At 41.6% G+C, this 24,895-nt stretch overlaps 3 protein-coding genes across 4 annotated transcripts in view; 2 read left to right on the plus strand and 1 right to left on the minus strand.

Annotated features, from left to right (window-relative positions):
• Window positions 1-24,895, plus strand: part of LOC101473569 (cocaine esterase) — a 29,656-nt gene that overhangs the window by 1,177 nt on the left and 3,584 nt on the right. The window lies entirely within an intron of this gene.
• LOC143419336 (NAD-dependent protein deacetylase sirtuin-3-like) lies at window positions 2,062-14,616 on the minus strand. 2 transcript variants are annotated; one of them, XM_076885669.1, is made up of 8 exons: window positions 14,333-14,616; window positions 7,654-7,876; window positions 4,928-5,146; window positions 4,535-4,767; window positions 3,242-3,342; window positions 2,997-3,158; window positions 2,694-2,906; window positions 2,062-2,579 (listed from the first exon to the last, which is right to left on the minus strand). In XM_076885669.1, the coding sequence occupies exons 2-8, from the start codon at window positions 7,866-7,868 to the stop codon at window positions 2,391-2,393; spliced, it is 1,332 nt and encodes a 443-aa protein (XP_076741784.1). In that variant the 5' UTR covers window positions 7,869-7,876; window positions 14,333-14,616; the 3' UTR covers window positions 2,062-2,390. The 2 variants fall into 2 exon arrangements, with proteins under 2 accessions (XP_076741784.1, XP_076741783.1); XM_076885668.1 differs by having other exon boundaries at window positions 4,535-4,785.
• On the plus strand, window positions 18,448-20,270 carry LOC101464228 (transmembrane protein 60). The gene is made up of 2 exons (XM_004553366.3): window positions 18,448-18,631; window positions 18,851-20,270. Exon 2 carries the CDS (start codon window positions 18,938-18,940, stop codon window positions 19,340-19,342), a length of 405 nt encoding a protein of 134 aa, XP_004553423.1. The 5' UTR covers window positions 18,448-18,631; window positions 18,851-18,937; the 3' UTR covers window positions 19,343-20,270.

The following is a 24,895-nucleotide window of genomic DNA, read 5'->3' on the forward strand; positions in this document are numbered from 1 at the left end:
CGAGTCACGAGATTCTGGTTCTCTTTAAAGAACTTTAACCTTTAAGAATTAAATGATATTTAATTCTAGGAATCAGAAGGAATTACATGGCCATTTGTGTTTGAGTCTGTCAAATCTTTTGACCGATAATTCTCTGATAAATCATCTCGGAGGGAGTGGTGACACACGGTGCAGGTATAATTGGATTAGGGTGAAGGGGCAGCCGTGGCTTTGAGGAGATTAGGCTGAGTACTGATCCTGTAATTAAACTGCCACTGCAAAGGAGGGGAGGGAGGATGGCCAGACAGGGGCGAGTGTCCATGAAAGGAGGGGAGGGAGTTGTTGAGTGAGGGTCCTTGAGTTGTGTATGCAGAACGTGCAGACGCATGCAATTGAAAAGCCCTTTTTAAAAAGAAAAATGTTCTTCCAGCTTTCCTTTAGCATCCATCCAGCACGTCATATCTGATATCTACTTCTTTGTGTCCGCAGGCAGCACGTGATTCGACCGATGGGCGTCAAACCCGACGGGACGTTGGCACCTTTGGAAGAAACTCTCTGCAGTCCACCTGAGGAAAACTCGGACTCAGACTCGGACTAGTGCTGCTGAATATCTCAGCCACGTTTTCCAGACTAAGCCCGATGGGCCCCACCCCCAACAAATCTCGAGCTGTGATTATTGAAGGTGGGTTCTGTAGCTGGGCTTGAATTTGTGCCTCCATCCTGAATGAGCTGCTGCTGAGTGTAGAGCTGTGTCCAAAAACTTCAGGTGCTGGATGGGAAAGTCCCATTTATCACCTCAGGGGCTGTAACTGGGACAAGTGGTAGTGATTAACAGAAAGCTGAACAAATGGTGATGGTGAAAAATAAAATATTTATGTGTAAGTTTATATCAGGCTTTTATTGCGCTTTGCAGGGCAATCAGCTCCTCTTTGGTTTTTCTTAGTGATATTGACTGACGGCCACTTAAATGCAAATAAAGTGTTATTTTGCAATCATGGACTGGACTCTTAGCAAAATCTTAGCCTCTTTTTTTTTTTTTCAAATAGGACAGGCACTTGCTGTAATAAATGAAATCAAACCAGTCCTGAAGTAGAATGCAGCTAAACATTTCACAGCAGGCTCCAGAGGCTGTCTCGCGCTGAAGCGGAGTCGTGCGTGGCAGGAAGACTACTTTCTGCTGAGTTTTGCTTCTTGCTGGAAACACTGTTTTGTTTAAAGTGTAGTTTTGGGTGTGAATAAACATTCCTTCACTTCTCTTTTTTAAAAATATATACATATAAAAAATATGACTAGAAGGTGCACAATTTTAACACGAATCATAGTAAACACTGTTAGCGGTAAAGCTGCTGGTACTGCTGGAGCACAGGACTGATGTGTTTGTGGACGGTTTAAACCTGCAGCTCACTTTGTGTAATCAGTTTTTACCATGGACAAAAGACAAATGTTAGTGGTAGTTCACTTTTTTCTCTCTGGTACTCGATGACGTTATGGAGAAAAGAAAACAAGTTTCATTAAATTTAAGACTTGAGGCAATGCAGCATTCTCCACAGGTCGATGGTGGTTTTTGCCTGTTCGGGCTCTTGATAATGAAATGTGTGAACTACGATGATTGTTTTCTAATCTCTGTTCCTTTTGTCATCTGCATGATGTTGAATCAAAAAAAAGAAACCTATGAAAATGTTGTTTATTTGACACTAAATGTGTGACTTTATATAAACAAAGTAATATATTTTCTGTGTCTTGGTATAATTTAATTTTATGCAGATCTCACATGCTTGGCTGGTTATACACATAATTTAACTGCTTGTTACATCAGCGTTTCTCATTGTTAATCAAATTTGTGCAAGTTGACTTTACTCTTTTCGATTTGCCAAAGTTGGTTATCATTTGCTGGGTTTCTCATGTCTGTATTTTTCCCCGCATCGCTGTAGATTTGTTTTGTGCTCAGCTGTAAACAATTATTCCACCACATTCAAGTTTTCTGTTCGTGTTTTTCTAAGTGGAAAGCATTTATGAACTGGCATCATATCATTTCCACAAAAGTTAATAGACTGAAGAATAAATGTCTTTTTTTGGACAAAGTGCAAATTACACAATACTTTTATTAAATACGCTCTCAAAGACAGTGTTATACTGATTATAAAACATTAACACATTACACTGACTTAAAACACCTTAAAATTAATATTTTTGATACAAGGCTCGAATGTCTACTAGTGTTCTTGATGGATGCTGTTTGAACTTGATTAACCTTTTGACGCGTTCATATAACCATGATATAAACATCACATTACTGGCTCTTAGATGAAGAGGTAAGACTCTAATCTGATTAGAGGTTACAGTTAACAGAACAGTCTGCCATGTGAACTATGGATAGTGGAAACTTCAAAATCCTTCAAGTGTCGTAATATTTAGTTGCTTAGGGTGGACGATGCAGAGCTCTTGCTGTCTGTCTCAGAATCTGTCTCCTCGCCACCGCTGCCTGCTGCTCTCTGAGCTCCTGGTATGGACCTGGATGTCTCCGTCCTGCCTTGAGGCTCTGCTGTTGCTCTGATCGGACATGTCTGTGATGGCGGACTGCTTACCAACGCTGGGATGGTCTGCAGAAAGAAATGAAAACCACTGAGTGCCACAGGACTATGTAACAATCATTCTGCAGCTTTTTTCCTTTTTAACTGAGACATGTATGACCTGTGAGAGCTTTTAGAACCCACCAGTGTTTCCTGGTTCCTCATCAGCTCTTCGATCTCGTTGTTCCAGCCGAGCATTTCGGCAAACTTCCGCACAGTATCCTCCAGGTTTCCTAGCTCCATGTGGTCCCCTCGCCGGAGCGGGACCTTCTCAAAGGGACCCACAGCATGTCGGTTCAGGAGGAGACGTGGCACAGTGGAGCGCACCGTGTTCACCAAGCTGGCAAATGGCTCAATCTGAAACATTTTATTTAACATTTAATGGAATGTGCCTTTACACAAACAACCTGTTTTTACTATGATATCATATTAAATTTTAATGTTTACCTGCAAAGACGTGCCCATAATGATGAGCAGGTCAGCTTTTGGGAAATCTTTAGTGTGCAGGAAATACTTCTGAGGAAGGTCCTCTCCGAAAAACACAACATCCGGTTTGACTGTTGCGGCACAAAATGTGCATATGGGGACGTTGTCATTCATTATCGCCCGCTGTTAGACAAAAAACACGCAGGAAAGATTAACGTGGCATCAAGCGCATGGGATTCATATATAATATAAAGAGGCATACGAACCTTGGCCTCCTCAGCGGGGTAAGGAGTGTAGCACAGGTGACACGAAGCAGTGGCAAAACTTCCATGAGCTTCTACGAGTTTTTCATCAGGGATGCCACACACTGAAGGTTTTCAAATATGATCACATTAGGAGCGAAACAGGAGCATTAATGCAAACAATCTGAGTTTGTCCTATTTGACTTTTATTAAAGTCAGACAATAATGAGGGGGAATAAAAATCTTACTCTAGCTCCCTCAAGACAAATCTTAACATCAGGCGTGCTGACTGAAATCTTTTACATAACAAGATATTCCACATAGTGAGGGTTTATAATTATTGTTAATTAATTGTATTTTTGGTGGGTTTTTAGGGGGATATCTAAAAGCTGTTTTTTTAAGCACAGTGTTGCATTTTGCCCAGATGTCTCTGTGGATTTCTGCTTCTAAACTTCTTTAAAAAACAAAAAAAGAAACTAATTATAACATTGATTTTAACTGCTAAATATACTTTTAGGCCAAGGAATTCAATAACAGCAACAAATTAGCTTGAACCGACTATGACACAGGAGAACGGAGAACAGGCAGCCAGCTTTGGGTCCTGCAGAGCAGCTGTCACCAGTACCTTTGTTTGAATATGAACTCTCAAAATGTGCTGCTTTAGAGCAGTGACGGACTGAGTTCTCACCTTCTTCTGCATTCAGCTACAGAAAAGATGCCATTGCAGTTGAGGGTTGTCTTAATGTTGATACGCTGCTTGTAAAGAGAAAGCCAGTGTTGATGGCGTTTCTTCGATCGCTTATATAAAATCATCCACAGAGCACAGATAACATCACTTGCTGTACGGGGGAAACCTGTTTTTCCTGCACTGGATTCCTTGGCCTTGAAAAAGTAGATTTAGCTAAACTCAATTTTTTTTTTAGCTGCAGCCACTTTGTAAAACCCGAGATAGCCGCTACATTGACAAATCCCCCACTAAAAAAGGTAAATTAAATTACACATCTTCTCTGACTAATGCACTGAAGAACTCACAGATAGCGAAGTACACTGAAAAATGAAAGCTACCAAACAGCAGTGGACAGGGAGCCCCTTCAAAGACACCTTATTGTTAAATCGTCAAACAACAACCCTTTACAATTCATCCCTGCTGGCAGATGCTTCAATAAAAAAAGGCAGCCAAATCTTCCAATCCTGTAGCTGGGTTTTTCAAAAAGTCACATTAATGGTAATGAGGCATCTCGAGCTTAAGTCAATGCACAAACCACTGGGCAGCTTCAAAACAACACTGATGCTGTAGCCCAACTGTTTCTCACTCACATTTCTCCAGTCCGTCGATGTTCTGGGTGTACAATCGGAGCAGGAGGCCTTTGTGATGAAGCATGCGGATGAAGTAGTGTATGTAGTTTGGACGATGGCTGCCAGGATACAGAGCCTTAGCCAAGGAGAAGAACGGCTGCGGGTCATTGGAGAAGTAGTCGATGTTGAAAATGGCTTCTGGGTATGGGATGTTATACTTTTCCAAGTTTGCGTAAAGACCTGTTCCTGGAGTCCTGAAAAATTGGTACATTCTGAAACACAGATTTTCTGAGGTTCAAGTAATGCAGATAAAAGTGAGCCAGTGGTGGATTTCTTCTTATGGACAAGAAGGTTGAGCTGCTACACAGCTTTCACAGTGAAAATCTGCAGATTGGTGAGGTTTTAGACACCAACCTAAAGTCTGGGATCCCACTTGCTGTGCTGATTCCTGCTCCAGCCACCACCACTACGTTCTTACAGCGGCCGAGCTTCACCAGCCGAGCCACAGATGCCAGGCCTCCCTGGGATGATGACTTAACAGCGGGCGAAGATGGAGCAGTCTGATCAGATCTTGGTGCAGAGGGCTGAGGTGCCGGCACAGAATCACTGCTGGCTTTGGGAACCTTTCCTTTACTGGAGAAAAAGACAGTGTGTGCTTTACTTTGCAGCTTTCATTATTTCTTTTTATAGTCTCGTGTCACATGGACCACACCAACATTACTTTAGACAGTTATCAGTCAGGCCATACCGCCAAGGAGGTGTAATCTGCCCCAAATTCATTATGTTTCCGCTCATTGTTGCAGGACTCTCTTCAGCACTGTGAGTCCTAAACTCCTCATGAAGTCCGTGTGTCATTTTTGTTTCATAAAACAGTGCTGAACTTCAGTAAGTGCATGTGATGCAAACACTGGCTGTTAAATCTTTCACCTGGTGGCTCAAATAATAGAGCAGTATGTAATAGTAATGCAGTGACTTCACAGCTAGTGAATGGTCCTACATCCTGCATGTTCTACTCAAAGACCACAGGCACCTCAACCAAAAGGAATCTCAAACAGATCTGTGATCTTCAGCACAAATCCAGCATCCATCAATATTTTATTACAATTATACCTGTCTGAGAAGGCCAGCACGCCTCAGAATGTTAACACTAGGGCTGGGTCATATTATAACGTTCACGGTAATACCGGTATAATGTTAGGCGACGATAGGAAAATGAAATATCGCGATAGAATATGAGTAAAACGCGCACGCGCAGTGCCTTTGTTTTCATACGCACATGGCCGATTGTTGAGTGAAACAGATGAACCAGAATTGGTTTGTAAAAATGGTGCAACTTCAGTGATGTGGAACTGGTTTGGTGTTTGTCCGTCAGATACACAACAAAGCACATTTTTTGCAGAACATGCAAGCGGCCGTTGTTATTGTCGTATTTGTCGGACTAAGATGCTCTTAAATCTGGGAGTAATCTGGGTCCTAAACTCCGTACTTTCAGGTCAAGCAAACACTGCAGCATCACTGAGAGTTAAACTGTCTAAATTCTTTCATCTTTAATAAAACGATCAGCATTGCTGCTTTACCAGGTGTAACTATGAAGTTTAACTTCCAGGCATCCATGAAAACAAAACTAACGGAGTTAGAAGTTAGCAGGAAGCTAGCGGAAGTAAGCTCGCTAGTTTTGCTAGTTGCCTAAGCATGATATAGCATGTTCTGACTGAGATTTCTGGAAAAATTCAAAGGTACAGCTCTGCTATCACTTCCAACATAAATGAAGACAAACTACACAGCAGTGAGGTTTGTAGGGTTACTGAAGTTGGGCTAGCTGGTATATAATGATGTGCTACGTTATCGCTAGCGACACAGCTATGTTAGCATAACATAAACAGTGAAGCTGGAGGACGAACACTAACACTTTTACACTTATAAAAGTTAACGTGAAGGTTCCTCATGGTTAGAGACAAATGCAATCGCATGGCAGGATGCTGTAAATGCCCCAAACTTCAGTCACGAGAACAACTGAGATAATCCATCCACAATACGAGGTTAGTCATTAATATACTGCAACAACATGGGAATAGAGCAGCTGCCAGAGAATTCAACATTAATGAATCAATGGTACAGAAGTGGAGGAAGCAAGAAGAATGAGTTTAATAAAGTTTGATTTATCTGACTGCTTTGTTTCGCGTAATGTGCCTTATAATCCCGTGCACCTCATGGTCCGAAAAATACATACTGCACACTGCAGTTTAATGTTGCAAAGCACCTCTTTTTAACTTCAGTGGATATTATACATGGTTATGCTCAGTATATGTCAGCCCATTTCTACTGGAAATGCCTTTTGGTTAAACTTTCAGCAAGGAATATGCATTTGCACTGTTACATTTTTATAAAGCTTTAATGTACATAAAAACCAGCTTCTTGTTTAAGTGAAAATAAATGGAAGGTTGTCTTTTTGCACTAGTAATGTTGTGGAGTTGTATTTTGTCTCGCATCAATTATATCGTCAGTTATATCGTTATCGCAAATTTTCAAATATATATCGTGATAAATATTTTTGGCCATATCGCCCTGCTCTAGTTAACACATCTTTAAATGACAAAATATTCATAATTTCATCTCTGTCACGTTTCCCAAATGTTAACCAACAGTAAAACCCACAGAATCAAACAAAAGGATTTAAAACTGAGTGTAAAGAAACCAAGACTCAAGACATTTTGGTGGGCGTGGGCTGAAGCATACTTTTAAAAATAATAATTAGTTCATAGGCAACCATTTCACTGCTAGACAAAAATACTTGATATGAACACTTCTGTACATAATGATGATGATCATGCCTCAGTTTTAAAGCATATTAAGGCCACACTGCTGCAACACTTGCACTCCAATTTCTTGATCATATTATGTTTTTAAAACCTGATTATTTTTATTTAGTGCTCATAGCATAGTGACATTTCTATGTATATATTAGTAAATGAGGGCCATTGTCTTGATGTTTCCTGATGTTCCTGTGGAAAAATGGCTTGAGAGAGCCAAAAGTTCTCCAAGACACTGAACATTTTCCTATTAATTAATACACTGCTGTACTGGACTTGTGTGATGTTAAGTGGTTTTCTTTATACAGGATCACTGTTACATGTCCTTACCCTGTAAACAAAGCATCCTGTCCACTCACACTCATCTGACTGAGGTTCTGAGCCAATGCCGAATCAGTTTGCTTCCTCCTTTGTTTTCCATACAGGCTCGGCCCGGAGTCCGGGGGCTCTATGTGGTTGGTGTGCCTGGCCTGAGAGCTGCGGGTTATCCTGGTGACTGAAGCTTGGGAGGTCTTTTTATCCCAGCTGGACCTGGACCTGTTCATTCCAACACCTGTTGGCGAAAACAATACACAAATTAAACTTCAGTGACTGTTCATGAGCTGTAATTCAAATTTCTTCCCTCTGTCTTATTTGTATGAGATTTGTCTGTGTACTGATAGCACAATGGACATTTTTTTTAAAGAGGCAATTCATAAGCTTGTTTTTTTTTTTCCAATGCACGTTTTCCTTTCAATTCACATCTTTTTCTGCTAATTAGTTATGAATGTGTATTCTCTGATTTTCCTTCCTTCTCCTCCCATATTTAAAAAGCTGTTACACTCAAATCATCGGGGCATCCTTTTCTCTTCAGTTCCTCTACACACTGAGAAGCTGAAATGTTTTAAAACTGTCAACTCTTGAACAAAAGGTAATGACTGCAATATATTTACCCCCCCAGCAGCTATGCCAATACAACCCACAGCTGTGGCAGCTTTACTGTTCAGTCGAAGCAGAGAGAGGAGCTGCGAGGTGGGGGGTGAGAGTTAAAAAGAGGGGGAGCAGAGGTGAAAGAGAAGCGTAGGTTGACTGTGTGTCAACAAACCCAGCTGGGAGAGAAAAGAGGATGCCCCCTAACAGCCCCCACAAATGGGCAGACAGGGGTGAGGGGGTGTTCAGAGATAAATGATACAGAAGCAGGATTCAATAAAAGGTAGCAGAGGAGAAGAAGAGGACAGAAGGGAGGAGGGGGCTTCTCCTCAAAGCTATTCTAGGCCTTCAAAGAACTTCCACGAGGAATGACCACAGAGAGGTTGTGAACAAGAAAACAAAAGATGTACAACCCATAAAACAAGTCCATTTCAGAAAGCAATGGGAGCAGCAGGGAGATACGATGCACCCTCCTCCAGAAGCTCTTTATCACCCTCCAGAGGTGAGAGGAGAAGAGACACCTCTGCAGGACACTACTTTGCTAAAACTACTTTAACATTTAAAGGCTTGAAGCAAAAAATAAACAATAAAAATTGAGAAAAAAAAATGCAACTTTTTTCCCCTCTTAAAATAATGCATTAGTGATAAAGAACATGTTAAAGTTCACATTCATCAACCTGCTTTATATTTTAGACACATTCTTTCCCTCCATAAAAGACTGAAGCTCCCACATTACCTAAAGAACTATTAAAAACAGCAGGAGGCCGAGGGTCTTGGCTTTGTCTGGCCCCCTCTCAAAAAGACACTGCTGAGTACAGGCAATATATCACCAGCCCAATTACTAAGATCTCGCACAGACCGTGTTGTGTTGCAGCACTCAACTCAACAACATGATATTAACTCTTGTAGCAGAATCACATCTGGAGATGCTGCACAAACTGCTGTAGTGAATCTTAAGTTGAGCAAATGACTCTGACCTCTAAACTTCAGAAACAACTCTGCCACAAAAGGTCCACAAAGTCATTTTTTATGACATCACCACCACCACCACCATCACGCTGACTTTGACTTAAATGTTGATTTTAATTCCCCCCCCCCCCCCCAAATCTAGCAAAAAGTCTAAACGTTCCACAGATGCCGTTATCACTCTTTAATGACAAATAAATCCCTGAATAAATGACAAAAGGCTTAAAACGGATTTGAGTGCCCCCTTCTCTTTGCTTGGCCTTTCACTCTGCTTGTTCTCACTCTCCCTAGTTGAAAATCTGAGCCCAGAGAGTCCCACTACCAGACCACCAGGCCTGTAGCTGCTCATATGAGGGTTACAGTCATCTAATTAGGTTTGAGGACACCTCACTGATCACCACGAAACCCCCCTAAAAGAAAGTTAGGCTGATTGATAATCCTTTTAACATATAAAAGACTGAGAGCAAAGGCCAAATGCCAACCAAGAAGTTTGTATAAAGGGAACAAAGGCAACAGCATCCCCACGATATTTACTGATCAGTAGGTAAACAAGTTCTACCTAAATACTGTGTTAAAAAGGAACACAAATAGAGATAAATCAAAGGAATAGTAGAGTAATTTATATTTTAAAAATAAAAAACAGCAAACATTTCCATAAGGAACAGGATTAAGAGTGTTAGTTTCGTGTTTAGTTTTGACATTCACAGTGCAATAATGTTAAAGCTGCTTAGGTATGTTTTTATGATTACATCATCGTAATGGTGCTGCAGTTTATCCATTTTCTGTGAGCGGTGCAACTGAAACTTCAAAGAAAGGCTCAGGTGTCCCTTTGATTAAATTTAGGTATGTTTAATGAGGGGCTTCCCCCTGCAGCCCCGGCATTTAACCCTCCACTTGCAGCAGAGTTGACAACTGCCGACTCTGAACTCTGCCCCCTCCCCAAGCAGACACAGCAGCCTGGTCTCCATAGAAACCACTTCATTACTTAATTGGAGAGGCAGCAGCTATATGTCCTCCCACCCCACCTGCTCACTAATGACATATCACTCTATGTAGCATCTTTGTTGGACTCTCAATTGACACAAAGCAGCAAGTCCTAATTTGTGCTGCTATATTGTTTGCATGTAGAGAGGAAGGTGGGCGGTGGAGAGCTAAATTTGCCCAGCAGGTCGATGGCTGAATAATGACTCTTGCCTTGCTGCTCCTCTGAAGACGCACTCGCCTTAAATTAAGAACCAATGAGCTATCAATACAAGCTTATAGCTTGTACCGAACAACCTACATTCTCTTTAAAGTCACTGCATCACTTTAAAATTCAAATGACATTATTTTCACAATAGTGAAGCTTAGTAATAAGAAACACTTTCTAATTAAACAGTTTAATTCTACATTATTTTCACTCCATATGAGAAAAAATAATAATTTCAATAATTTGAAATATGTCCAAAAATGTTTGAAAAACAACGTGTGGTCACTTGAAGGTGAATCTATGAAAATGCCAAAGACAACACAATTTGACAGACATAATTTTATTTATTAATTTTTTTTCCAACAAGGTGAGTCACAACAGGAAACCGGATAAGTGAAGAACCAGAGAAGAAGTGGCTAGAATAAACATGATCTACAACAGTTACACAGCATCTGAAAGCTGTGTCTTTAAGAAATAGGGAAAAAGAAAAATCCAGCAGACTTTACACAGGACCTGAGATGTACACCTCTCACCTTAGTTGATTCATCTACTGTTCACTGAAGTCTCACAGAAATATTCTCAGAAAGGATAGCTGTCTAGAATCTATTCTTAAGGAAGGGAAACAGGGAGAAAACGCTGAGGTAGCCAAATTACACAAGAACTGCACTGAAAATCAGTGGCAACAGGTCTTAATTAATGTAAATTTGAAATTTCTGATTAAAATTGTCGTCAATATGTTTGAAGAACCTAAAGAGAGAGGTACAACTGTGTGTCTACAGTCATCTGTAAAACATGGTGGAGGCTCTGTTAGTGCTGTGTTACACACAGTGAGGGTACACTGTCACCTGCTGGCACTTCTCAAGCATTACACATAACATTTTAGTAAACAACAAACTAACCACAAACTAGGACTGTGCAAGCACCAAATTTCTATCTCAGTTAGAAATTTGGCTTCAGTTAATTATTAAAAACAAAACAATGCAAAAACAGTGACAAAAATTACCAAGATTCTTGCCATAACAGAGAAGCCCAACCATAAAAATGAATGAAGAAACCGTGATTGTGGATAAATGTTAGACCCCCAAGTAAAGGCGGACACATATGGCACCAACAACATAGGGATAATTTCAGCTACACTGTGGTAAGTGCATTGTATTGACTACAAACCTCTGTATTCTCCAAGCTACATCAGTACAAACTGATATAGTTTGTACCAGTGGGCTAGTTTGGATCTGCTGTGGTTTTATACATTTAAACAATTTTAGGGTGCAGACTAACACCTGCACCAAGTGCAAACATTACTGGGGGGGTTTTTTTTGTTTTTTTTTTAAATATTTCACTGGAGAAAACAAACAAAAAAACAAAGCACTTTGGGTAAACAGTCAAGGGTCATATGAGCATCACTTTCCCCTACATTTAGATATACATGAATCTGTTCTGTGTCAAAATCATTTCTGGCAGTCACATTTTTAACTCATGGCTATGAAAACACTGATGTTTGTGTGTTTTATAGAATAGTTTGGTGATATCACAATGATCCAACAACTTCAGATTCTGAGGAAGTTCTCCTAGTCCAGGGGTGGGCAACTCCAGGCCTCGAGGGCCGGTCTCCCTGTAGGTTTTAGATGTGTCGTTAATCCAACACAGCTGAAGCCTGTCCTAGTCCATGAATGCAAAGGATCCACTGATCCAGACACCCTTCTGTGTTTTTTTATTTTTTTATTTCAAAGCCCAAATACTTGTAAGTGTTAAAATGACTATATTAGATATTTACTTTTGAAACACAGGAAATGGATGTATAAGATGAGCCTGGTGTCAAAAATGATATGATCCTTGAAAATTGACCCAGAAATATGTTTTTAAACGTTTAACAGAAAAATTCTAGTCCAAATTTGTTTATGAAACATATTTAAAATAACAAAGTTGACCAGTGTTGCACATGAAGCAGATAGTTACACAATAAAGAAAGATGCACCACGCACACATGCCCACACTTATCAGTAATTAACACAAAAATGCAAGCGACAATACATCAGCTTAAATATCTAAGCTTTCACGCAGACTTTAAAGTCAAAGAATAAACATGAGTTTGAAGGCATACTAAAGGTGGGAGCCAGTTTAACATGAGGTGGGGGGCAACTTATTCAACAATTTAGGGACTATAGCTGAGAAAGTTAGACTTCCCCTCCCTGTTCTTAAGGCTAGTGTTTATAGCTGGTTAGCAGATCTTAGGGCCCTTGCAAATCAAGTTTGCAGATGACACCACCGTTATTGGACTCATCTCGGACGGGGATGAGTCTGCCTACAGGAGGGAGGTTGAACGTCTGGTGTCCTGGTGCAGCCACAACAACCTGGTGCTGAATGCCCAGAAGACAGTGGAGAATATTGTGGACTTCAGGAAGCACACAGCCCCCCCCCCCCCCCCCATCATCCTGACTGACACCCCCATCACCTCTGTGGACTCATTCCGCTTCCTGGGTACCACCATCACCCAGGACCTGAAGTGGGAGCCCACCATCACCTCCGTCATCAAGAAAGCCCAGCAGAGGATGTACTTCCTGAGGCAGCTGAAGAAATTCAACCCGCCAACACGGACGATGATGCAATTCTACACTGCAATCATCGAGTCCATCCTCACCTCCTCCATCACCGTGTGGTACGCTGGAGCCACTATCAGGGACAAACAGAGACTGCAGCGTGTTGTGCGCTCTGCTGAGAAGGTGATTGGCTGCAAACTCCCATCTCTGCAGGACCTGTACACCTCCAGGACACTGGGGCGTGCACTCTGATCACAGCTGACCCTTCACACCCTGGACAGTCTGTTTGACCTGCTCCCCTCAGGCAGGAGGCTCCGGTCCATTCGCACCAGAACCTCTCGCCACAAGAACAGTTTCTTCCCCTCTGCTGTTGGACTCATGAACAATAACCGTATGACTGTTCCCACCACTAACACATGACCCTACGCTGTGTTCACTGCATCATTCCATGTTTGGCACTGATCACCACCTGCACTCATGTATATATCTATCTACGTAGCACTTTTAATTCTTATTCTTATTTTCATTTTCATGTCTATTTTAGCGTAATTTATGACAGTATGTTTGCACTGAAGCACCGCAGCAATTTCCTAATGTTGTAAACCTGCTCAACATTTGGCAATAAAACCCTTTCTGATTCTGATTCTGATTGGAGGCACATAAGGTGTTAAGAGATAAGCAATATATGGTGGGTTCAACGCAAAAAATAAATCTTAAAATCAATCCTAAGATGCAGGGGAAGCTACTGAAGAGAGGCCAGATCAGAGGAATAAGTTGCATCTTATGCTTTCTGTTAAGAAGGTGAACAGCAGCATTTTGGACCAACTAAAGGTGTGAAAGGGAGGCCTGATTTACGCGAACAACAGTTGAGCTGTAATAAAAGCACATATAACATCCAGGGTGCCAATGCTTATTTCGGTTTCTCTGTCACAGGTGTTGATTTGCTTTTTCTGGACAAACCCCGATGTATTTTGAATGCTTGTAGCTCAGAAAATCTTTACACTGTCACTAAAATGATGGGGGAGACATGTTAGCGTGAAACTTTCCACATTTTGGAAGCAGACATCTAGATAGGCCTACCACTTTCTCAGAGAGGAAAATCAGCCCTTTCTTCGACTTAGCATAAGTGCAAACTACGTCAGATCACACTGAAAATGTGGGGTTTTAATTCACTTGAAGGGCCCATGGACTCGTTTCATGAAACTGTATGTGGATCCATTTAGTAAAAAAAAAAAAAAGGAAAAAAAAAAAAAGCTTTCCCTAAAATCAATTTGACGTCATTTCGCTTCATTCTGCAGGAAACCATGGGAATTGATATTAAAAGATGGAAGTGCAGTGGTAGCACTAACAGTAATGCCACTGAAAGGTTATAAGAGGGCTTTCATTTCATTTGCATGTCATTAGCTACCTGTGTCTTTCCAGACGGCAGAGGTTCTGAATGACGAGCAGACGACGACGACACACTGCAGACTTTTGTTGAGCCACTCGTGATGTTTTACATCCAAAAAAATAAACAAAAACTTTCGAGCTTCCCGTAAAATGTTAAAGCGTAGCCCTCCAGCTGCGGCAGCCAAACAAACAGCTGTTTAAACTGTATTAAGGGTGTCTCCTTCTTCTCAAAGCCATACAGTGAGGTTGCACGCAGCCTGAACGGGAAGTTTTTACAGAGCGAGATGTCACTCTGCTGCCGTTTCCGGGTACTAAATTACTGTGTACGAATACAGGCGGGAAACTAAACAGGAGTCACGTGACACCACGTTTCCGGTAAAGTCCTATTCAAATTAATAGTAGGTCTAAAAGTCACCCAGCGATACATTTTGGATGTTCAAAGAGGTGTTTGTAATCTTTTTGGAGGCTGTAGCTTGATTTGCTGATATCATACAGAGAGATGTTTCCTTTATTTAGCCTGTGCTCACAAACATGTGACAAGACCAGTAAAGACACAAGCAAAAAAAAAAAAAATTGGCCCTGATTAAACCCCCATATTATAGTACTGTAATAGTTAAAAGAAATTTTAAAAAAAAGAAATTAATTTAAAAAATGAACCAAAACTAAACATTTTGTAAATATAAAAACTATCATGATTGACTACAACAGTAGTTTCTCTTTGCCAACATAGAAAGGCTGTGTTTGACAGCACTCATTGGATTGATCGATACGCAGAAAAATGGGAAAGTCCAAGGAACTCAATTAAGATCTAAGAAGGAGAATTATAGATTTATACAAGTTGGGAAAGTCTCTTGGAGCCATTTCTAAACAGATTACAAGATCATTAATTCAAGATCAACAATTTAAACATCTTGTTCTGGCAAGACAAGGCCAGGACAAGATATTCAGATCTGTCATCTGTTTGTAATGTCTGGAAAAGAGCCAAACTGTTACCCTCAGACGACAGGAAAAGTTTAGGAACAACCCAGCAGCCACCGAGGCTCAAACCTGCCATGACCTGGAAACTGCTGAAACATCAATGTCCTCTGCCCACAATTAAGTGAATTTTTGCATCACTATGGAACAAGATTGTGTCAGTCAAGAAACAATCCCCTGCTCTAGAATCAACATCTTCAAGCTTGACTGAAATTTACAGCTGTCCATGCTGTCCAGCTGTCCTCTGAAGAAAAGTTTTATGGTCAGACAAGGAAAAATCTGAGCTCTTTGGCCACAATGACAAGAGGAATGTTTAGTGGAGTAAAGGTGAGGCTTTTAAATCTGCAAAGTCTGTACCAGCTGTCAAGCATAGTGGTGGTAGCATGTTGTTTGCAGCTATTTTGCTACCAGGGGTACTGGTACATTACAGAAAATGGACAGAATAATAAAGGAGAACTCCCTTTAAATTCTTCAAGTTTACCTCAAATCAACAGCTTGATAGTTGAAACTTGGACAAAATTGGGTGTTTCAAATGGACAATGATCACAAAGACACATCAAAACTGGTTTTGGAGTGGAAAATGCAGGCAAACATTAAGCTGCTATAAACATCTTTCCAAACCTTTCCAAACCATAACTCTATTGAAAATGTGCAGACTACACCTGAAAGTTAGGTCCATGTATCAAACCAACAAATTTCAATTAACTACCAAGCGTGAAATGAAGAGTGAACAAATATCCAACGGAAGCTGTAACCAAAGCTTTTTGATGGCTACCAAAAGCATCTGGTCAAGGTGCAACTTGCTAAAGGAGATTTAACCAAGTATTAGTGAAGGTCTATGAATATGCAAGCCTGTATGTGTACTTTTGACCAAGTGTGGATTAGACTACTCCAGGGGTAGGCAACTCCAGGCCTCGAGTCCTGCAGGTTTTAGATGTGTCCTTGATCCAACACAGCTGATTTAAATGGCTAAATTACCTCCCCAAAATGTCTTGACATTCTCCAGAGGCCTGGGAATGACCATTTGATTCAGGTGTGTTGAAACGGGGTGATGTCTAAAATCTGCAGGGCACACGAGGCCTGGAGTTGCCTACCCCTGGACTACTCTTATCTTAATGTTGTGATAAATGTTTGGATAACTTTCACAAACTCTGTGACAAGATTTAAAATACAGGACCTATACCCTTATTCACTTCAGTTCGGTTGATACTAAGTTTTTAATGTGTATATTTCTAAAATTAATAGCTTATTATCATATTTCATACCACCTTTCACCTTTAACAAATTTCCCACGTGTGGGACTAATAAAGGTTAGGTTATCTTATCTTATCTTATGCCTTTACGCACAGAGGTTGCATTTGTTTTCAGGTGAGACGTGACCATCTATTTAAGACAGACGATCTCTGGTAAACCTAAACATGTACGTCACTTCCGCCTCGAAGGGAGGAGGCGGTCTCGAGGTATTTATGTCCGTGTCCCATCCCACCAAAGTCTGGTTGTGTTTTGAGGCTGCGTATTATTTAAACCCATTGTTTCTACTACATATAAATGTATATTTCGAAATACGGTGTTCCCAATCATATCCAAAATAAAAACATTTTTTAAATGTGAAAACAACCCCCTGTACACTTCTTAACCGTTTAGATATAATCGGAAAACACTGTTTAGGTTCTTAAACGTAAGGGCCTCACTGCATTATGAAATTATGCTAATTAATTTCGGAAACATGTCAAAAAGTGGACTAAAATTATAAACAGGAACAGTCTAATTTTAGATCCAGTATTTGTGAGCCGTGTGTTTTTCTCACACGGAGAAGCAGCTGGGGATCCATCTGCAAACAGTGCGTAAGTCTGTTTTTTTATGGGTGGAGACTGAGGTCCTCCTCCTCCAAAAAAAAGAGTCAGACAGACAACACAAGCTCGCTTCGCCATCAGCAGCTTCATTGTTGAGGATTTTGGTCCTTTTAGAAATAACTGTGGTCATTTTTTTTAAAGAACACAGCCTTCCCCAAAAGTGGGTCGCTCTCTTTGCTAGCTGTACGCTCGCGCAAGGTAAGTGTTGGGTTAGCTGTTTGGGATTCAGTTTGTTTGATGACAGTCAGCCATGAAAACTTCAGCAGAAGCACGAGCGTCACTTTTGAAAAGAAAAAAAGGAAAAGGAAAACACCTCAGCCATATTTCCTTAAAACAACTCCCGAGCGAAAACACCGCAGACCCTTACTTTATACGGGACGGCTAGTTTAGAAATGACGACGCACTGTCGACTATTAGCGGGAGAAAGCTGCTGAAAGTGGCGTTTCCCTGGGGAGAGATGTGACGTTTGAGCTAGAAGATTCTACAAAATAACATTAATCAGCGCGTGACGTTCAGGCTCCGCGTATAAGTCACACAACTATGACGGTTATAAAGGTTAGTAATACAAGTTAGCGTACTCTTCGAGTACTGACTGGAAGTTACTGTCGCATTTTGCACGTAGAGCTCGATCTGTTTGAACCCTATACAGAGTTGTTTCCACGACAGCTTTCAACCGTTATCCGTCGTTATGTTTACAACCCATTTAAAAAAGCATTTTATTAGAAATAAATGTCTGCTCTGCCTTTGTACAACACATATGTTGGATTTTAGGAAGGGGGGGGGGGCTCTGCAGCTGAAGCTGGATTATTATTTATTTATTTATTTATTTAATTAAATTATTTATTTATTTATGTTTAGGCAAGTTCCACTTGCAATCTAGGTTGTAACCAAGATTGTAGAAATCCCCCTCCCTAGTTTAAACCTGTACCACTTCAATAAAACAAAAAAACTAACAAACAAAAAGACCAGGAAGAACACATTATTTACATTTTATATTTATAAGTGAAATGCTGAAGTCAGTCAGCTTTCGTTTTATTGTTAATCTCGGGTTAATCTTGGAACTATTAAATCCTTTCAGCTACATCATGTAATCTTTATCAGCACAGCAGATGGTGTTTGCTGAGTTGCTGGAGGGAAGAAATCAAGTAAGTCGACCTTTAAAATAAAATAAAAATCAAGCATTTGTTTGGTTAGATCCCCACTAGGTTGCTATGAGTGGGTGAAGCCCCAATCCAAAAACAGATTGACAAAATCACGGTTTTGCTTTGAAAATTATAAATAATTTTATTTAGGACGTGCACTTGGTTTGAAAGGACTAACCGGAAATGCAGGGTAACTGTCGGCTGTATGTAGCTGAAAGCTAACGTTTTGTCGCATTTCTTCGCCGCTGTTTTCAGTCTGTCTGCTATTTTGGTATTTGTCTTCGTTTGAAGAGTTTGTCGTTGAAACCCCGAGTTAAAGACATCGAACTGACTCTGCTGCTGAACTCGGTAAGACTGCGAACAGTGGGGTCAGTTTTACAAGTTAGCTACAGCTTGCTAACATACATTAGCTTCATGTTTGCTTTAATACTGAGTGGAAGTATCAGGAGATGGATTTCTCTACAAGACCCGTGAGGGTCTGCTTCCAAGTGGGGGAGGTCTAGTTTTCAGTCATGTGTTTATAATTAAGGAGTGACGGGCCTGTGCTGTCTTCTGCTGTGTTTTCAGATCACCTTGACTGTGCTTCTCCTCCTCCTCACCTTCTTCAGTCTCTCTGGGTGTGGGTGACACTGGCTCTGTGCCAGTCCTCCACAGATGAAGATGTCCCTGGCCCAGCGAGTGCTCCTCTCATGGATATTTGCTCTGATCTTCTTGATTCTGCTGGTCCTCAAGCTGGACTCCAGAATCCACTGGAATTGGTTTCTAATCTTCCTCCCTGTTTGGACCTTTGACAGTATCCTCATCCTCATGCTGATAGTGAAGATGGCAGGCCGCTGCAAGCCAGACTTTGACCCCAGGGAGGGTGAGCAGAGCTTGAAGAGCAGGCTGTGGTACCTAACAGCCCTGCTGCTAAAGCTGGCCTTCTGTCTGACTCTGTGCTCCCGCATGGAGGGGCACACAAAAGTGTGGATCAGTGTGGTCTGCATCCCTCTGTGGGTGCTGCTGGGTGGAGCACTGATAGAGCTGGGCTACAGCGTCTTCCACTATAGGAGAGACTGAAATTGCCAGAATGTGAACTTTTTTTTTGTTTGTTGTTGAAATACTCAGGCATCTGTCACGAAGCATACATCACTGAAGGAAGATGCTGACCTTTATTTAAAACACTGTTCCTTTGCTGTAAGTGCAGACTCACTGGGTTAGTGACATCTACACACTGGGGCATGCAGGCTCTGCTTCACCTTCACCTGCTTCAGGCGGCATCAGAGTGTTATTTTGGGACATGTTTTTGGACATGTGTTGCTGCCTTTTAGCTCATTTTTAGTCATTAGTAAGGAATGGATTAAACTTAAGAGCCAGGTAAAAAGTCTGGCTGATCAAACATGTGCTACACAAAACACTGATCTTAACTTTTCTACATTAGCTGCAGTCTGTCAGCAACAGTTTGAATGTAGATGAGAACTTCCCCCATCTGCTCATATTAAATGTAATTTGCACTGTACAACCTGCTGTAGACATCTTTTTGAAAGCCAGGAAAAAAAATGTCACTGTTCATCCTTTTGTCGACTGTTTTACGTCATGTTTGCAAACAAAATGACCCAGGGAGATTTAAGAGTAAGTGCAACCTTTGCTGCAGGTCAGTATTTAAGTCTTTTGAGCCTTCATAGCAGGAAAAGGCTGAATTCCAGGATGCAGTGTGTTTGTGGTGTCTCTGGATGAAGAGACATGAAATGAAATTCTATCATAAAATTCATGATAGAATTAAATTTTTTAAAAATCCAGTCATCTCAGAGTGACTGAGATATCTACAGCTGATAAGTGAAGCCGATGTCGAAGTACGTTTAACCTGCATTCTTTTTAATGGCCACCAGGGGGTGATATATGTGGTTGCAAGAGCACTTCCAATGCTACAAAGACTGTGTGAAAATGATTCTTAGACATAACCTCTGTTTCAGGTTATATTGAATAAAATTATAAATTTTGGGCTGTCTATGTGACAGAGATGTGGATTTTCTGGACACGCTCATTGGCTAACAACTTGTGATTGTGTGCGAGTCCTCCTACTACACTAGCTGTGTGTCACACTCCTCTTATACACCTTTGTATCCTTTATTGTAACTTGTCCAGCAAACCTATGCTCCAGATGCATTTTCAGGAACCTAGAGATCCTGCAGCACGGCATACTGATTTCCAGGTCAGGAGGGTGTATTAGATGAGAAAATAAAAATTAAAGTTAAGAAGGTACTGCTTCCTTATGCTCCAAGAAGTTGGGATTCTCATGTTTGATTTGGCATAGATTTTTCCTGATGTAACCCTTCAATTTATCCGCATTTGGGATTCCTCCTGGACTACAACACCACAGTACCACCTCTTCTAGGATCCAGTCAAGTTTTGCTCAACATGGAGCCAAAAGCAAGCAGCGACTTATTTTTACTGTTTTTCTCTGGTGGGAGGGGCTTAGAGTTCACACTCACAGCATATTTGGAATACATCCTGCCATAATCTGAGGTTTCTTTTTGCCCCTTCCTTTAGGGGTCCCTACAGTGGATCATCTGCCTCCATCTCACCCTATACCTATCATCCTGCCCTCTCACACAAACTACTCATTTGTAATCCTGTCCTGGTCGCTCCCAGTGAAAACACAAGCATCTTCACCTCTTCTCTTGACTTTATGTAGCAAAACCATCTCCAAACCATTATAACAGGTCTAACTACTATCATAATATCCTTCTGCCCCACCCCTGCCTCCACATTCTTCTTTACCTGCCTTGTGCCCTGACTGTTGCTTTGCATGCCTGACCCAGCAGCCAGAAAGGCAAATGACTGTGACCTCATTGATACAAAACACAGGCGAGACTTTTAACGCTGACCAAGTCAACATTTTGAACCATTTATTGAGAGGTTCTGATCAGAGTATAAATCACACTACCAATTCTTAGGAAATAAAATGTATTTACAACAGAATTTTCACATACATCGGTTTCAAATAAAAACAGACAGTAAATGATATAAATAAGTTCTATGGAAAATAAAACCTGTCTTACAAAAAATATATGCAATTTCTGTATACATTTTCTCACATTGGTGCTAATAACATCTATACTGTACAGTTTTGGTACATACAGTATCATTTACAGCCCTGTGTGAGTCCAACAGTCCAGTCTGAAAACAACTACTTGCTCTGATATGAAGGTTTAAAAATAACAAACCTCCAAATCGGCATGAGCAACGATAAACAGATGATTTGAGAGAGATCACAGGGATCTCCTTGATGTCTCAAACACTGAACAAAGGTCGTTCTTACAGCAGGGGAGTACGGATGGTTGTTTTCAGACTGGCGAGACCAGTACCTAAAATAGGTGCTTTAAGAGCGAAGCTAAGTAGTGCACAGGCACTGACACACGGGGTCACATAACATTTTATATAAAGCCTACGTACATCTGCTAACAAACGTGAAGTGAGCTACTTAGCTTACATTCTTAGACCTTGTTAAAATACCTGCAGAGCGCACCCTCGTTTCACTGCGTCACAGGAGGTCTGGCAATGTCAAAGCAGCTTTCGCTCACTTTTGTGGTATCTGAAGTAAGGATGCACTTTGAAATATTTTACCAAAGCCTTGGCGCAAATTGTACAGTAAAAAGAAAAAAGGAAAAGAAAAGCAGACTAGACATCTAGACATTCATATTAAGAAGTCTTTCTGTGTTTGGGGGGTGTGTGTTTTCAGGGGCTGTTTTAATAAGTGCTGCTGTGGCGCTGTATCCTGTAGCGCTGACCCGGGCTTACCCGGCACCGAGTCCTTTACTTTTGGTCCTTTACAGAGCGCAACAGTCCGACTGTCAGATGCAGGCTTAGACGAGGAGCCTCGAGAGTCACTGTGATGGTGGCTCTTGGGTCTACTGTCCGTGAAGGAAAGAGCCAAAGTTTGATGGGCCTCCATGGGTTTAAAAAGGTCAAAGGTGACCAGTGTCCGTGGTTGTTTGTGTTCTAGTTGGGCAGGACCAGAAGCAGGTTTCTTCTTCTCTTCTTTGCTGCTGACATCTCTGTCCTTCTTTACTTCTTTCTTAACCTGAACGTTCGCAGGTTTGTGAGTTTTTCCGTCTTCTCTCCCCCATTTTCCCAGCGCGCTGCCGTCTTTGCCCTCCCTGTGGCCACTCTTCTCCTTCTTCCCATGGGAAGACTTGTGTTTATGCGTGCAGGAGTCTCGAGCCTCCTCTCTGTCTGGCCGTGGGTGAGCCGCAGCAGGCGTGCTTGCCCGGTCCTTGTCATGCTCCTTCTCTCTCTTGACATGGGGTTGCGTTTTTGAGTCCCACTCCTTGGCCCACTTCTCGTCTCTCTGAGCTGACGGGTTGGTTGGGGCGGTTTTACCGCCCTCTCTCGTCCGTTCCTCTTCCTCTTTTTTCTTCATCTGCGGCAGTATCTGCGTTGTTGTGCAACCCTCTCGTCCTCCCTCAGTCTTAACTTTCTCTTGCTCTCTCACCCGGTCCTTCTCTCGCTCTCTGTCTTTCCCCCTGTCTTTTTTATCCTTTTCCTTCTCTTTACTCCTGTCCTTTTCCTTCCTCTCCTTCTCTTTCACCCTCTCCTTTTCATCCTTCTCTCTTCTGCCTTTATCTTTGTCCTTTTTGATTTGGGGTGCGTTATAAGTGCTCAGAATACTCTCTTTACTTTTCTCTTTCAGGCCCTGTCCTGATGTTTTGTGCTGCCGCTCTTCTTCCACATCACTTTCCTTCCTAATCTGCTGTGATGGCTTTGAAGGGGCACTATCCGCTCTGTTGCCCTCCTCGTGGTCCATCTGCAGTGTCTGACAGGTGTCTGCAGCTCCTTTGCCTTCCTCTTTTACATCTTCCTCGGCCTGAGGTTCAATTAGTGTGGGACTGAGTGCAGATTCATCTCTTTCTTTCTTGACCAAAGGTAGTGACAGTGCCGCTGACAACTCCTTCATGTCAGCTCTGTTCTCTCGCTCTTCCTCATTGAAAATCTGTGTCGGAGTGTCTGGGGGTGCCCCCTCCCATTTCCCCGTGTCCTCCTCATCCTCCAGCTTCGTCACTGCCTTTACAGCAAGGTCACACTCCGTCGCTTCTACCTCCTCCTCTTCCTCCTCTTTTTTAATATAACATGTTACTTGTCTTGGTGAACATGTCTCCTCTTCCTTAACCTCCTCCTCCTCCTTCTCTTCATGTTGGTGATACTGTTTAAGTCGGATATGCCAGGCCAGACTACAGACAGCAGACACTGTCTTGAATTGGTGGACAACTCCTCTGGGGATGAAGTAGATGTCATTGTGGTAGAGTTGGATACGGGCGTATCGGATCCCCTCCCTCCTGAGCTGGTTCAGCTTGGCGTCATCGATCCACTGCACACACTGTAGAGGCAAGGACAGGAGCACATGATATTCAACAACCCCTCAGAGAGTGAAAACATGCCTGCGGTGATAGCAGATCTGTGTTTTCTTACACTTAAAGCAGCATTAGGCACTCTTTCTGAAAGTTTTTTGAGAAAACCCCCAACAGTTTTTAATGCTGTCATAACAAATATATTAGAATACATTTGCTTTTAACACAACCAGGAGAAACAGCATGATTAGAAACACACTCTTCAATTTTCACTTACAAATGAAATGTTAGGGTTTTAAATATGGTCTCAACAACCAGAGTGTGCAAATATATTCACGAACAGTTCTGTTGGTGTGCACAGGGGTGAGGTGAGTTAGTCCCACCTCACATATCCCATTTTCAGGAACCGGAATTTTGGAATAACTTGTTATCTAAAAATGAAGCAAACTCATTGATTTGTTTTGCTGTTAATTTGGTCAACTGAAGCAAATCATGAGAGCTTCTCACTAAAAAACTTGCTATGAACTTATTTGGGTGAATGATCACTGATACAATTTTTGGTGTAGTTGCCAAACAGTTAAAGGTGGAGAGAAGAGCAACACCCTGCCTTTCATCTGCCAATTGCCAGAGCCGACACGTCATATGCAGAAGAGGAAAACATTAGACTCCACAAGGTGCAACTGAAGGCTGTAACGCCAACAAAATACCTGCCAGCAGCTCAATATTTAAGATTCCAGAGCTAAGTTTAGCACCCTGTGAGTGTTAGTTTTCTGTTAATTTAAGTTAATTTTTAGCTTTAGAGTGACACTCATGGGCATAGTGAGTGTCTTATCAGCAGTATCCACTTTAGTCGCCTCCACACTTTTGTTTTTTAAGTTTGGCAGCTTATACAGGGAGTGCAGAATTATTAGGAAAATGAGTATTTTGTCCACATCATCCTCTTCATGCATGTTGTCTTACTCCAAGCTGTATAGGCTCGAAAGCCTGCTACCAATTAAGCATATTAGGTGATGTGCATCTCTGTAATGAGAAGGGGTGTGGTCTAATGACATCAACACCCTATATCAGGTGTGCATAATTATTAGGCAACGTCCTTTCCTTTGGCAAAATGGGTCAAAAGAAGGACTTGACAGGCTCTGAAAAGTCAAAAATAGTGAGATATCTTGCAGAGGGATGCAGCAGTCTCAAAATTGCAAAGCTTCTGAAGCGTGATCATCGAACAATCAAGCGTTTCATTCAAAATAGTCAACAGGGTCGCAAGAAGCGTGTGGAAAAACCAAGGCGC

Source organism: Maylandia zebra, linkage group LG7 (assembly GCF_041146795.1).
Source record: "Maylandia zebra isolate NMK-2024a linkage group LG7, Mzebra_GT3a, whole genome shotgun sequence".
NCBI lineage: Eukaryota > Metazoa > Chordata > Actinopteri > Cichliformes > Cichlidae > Maylandia > Maylandia zebra.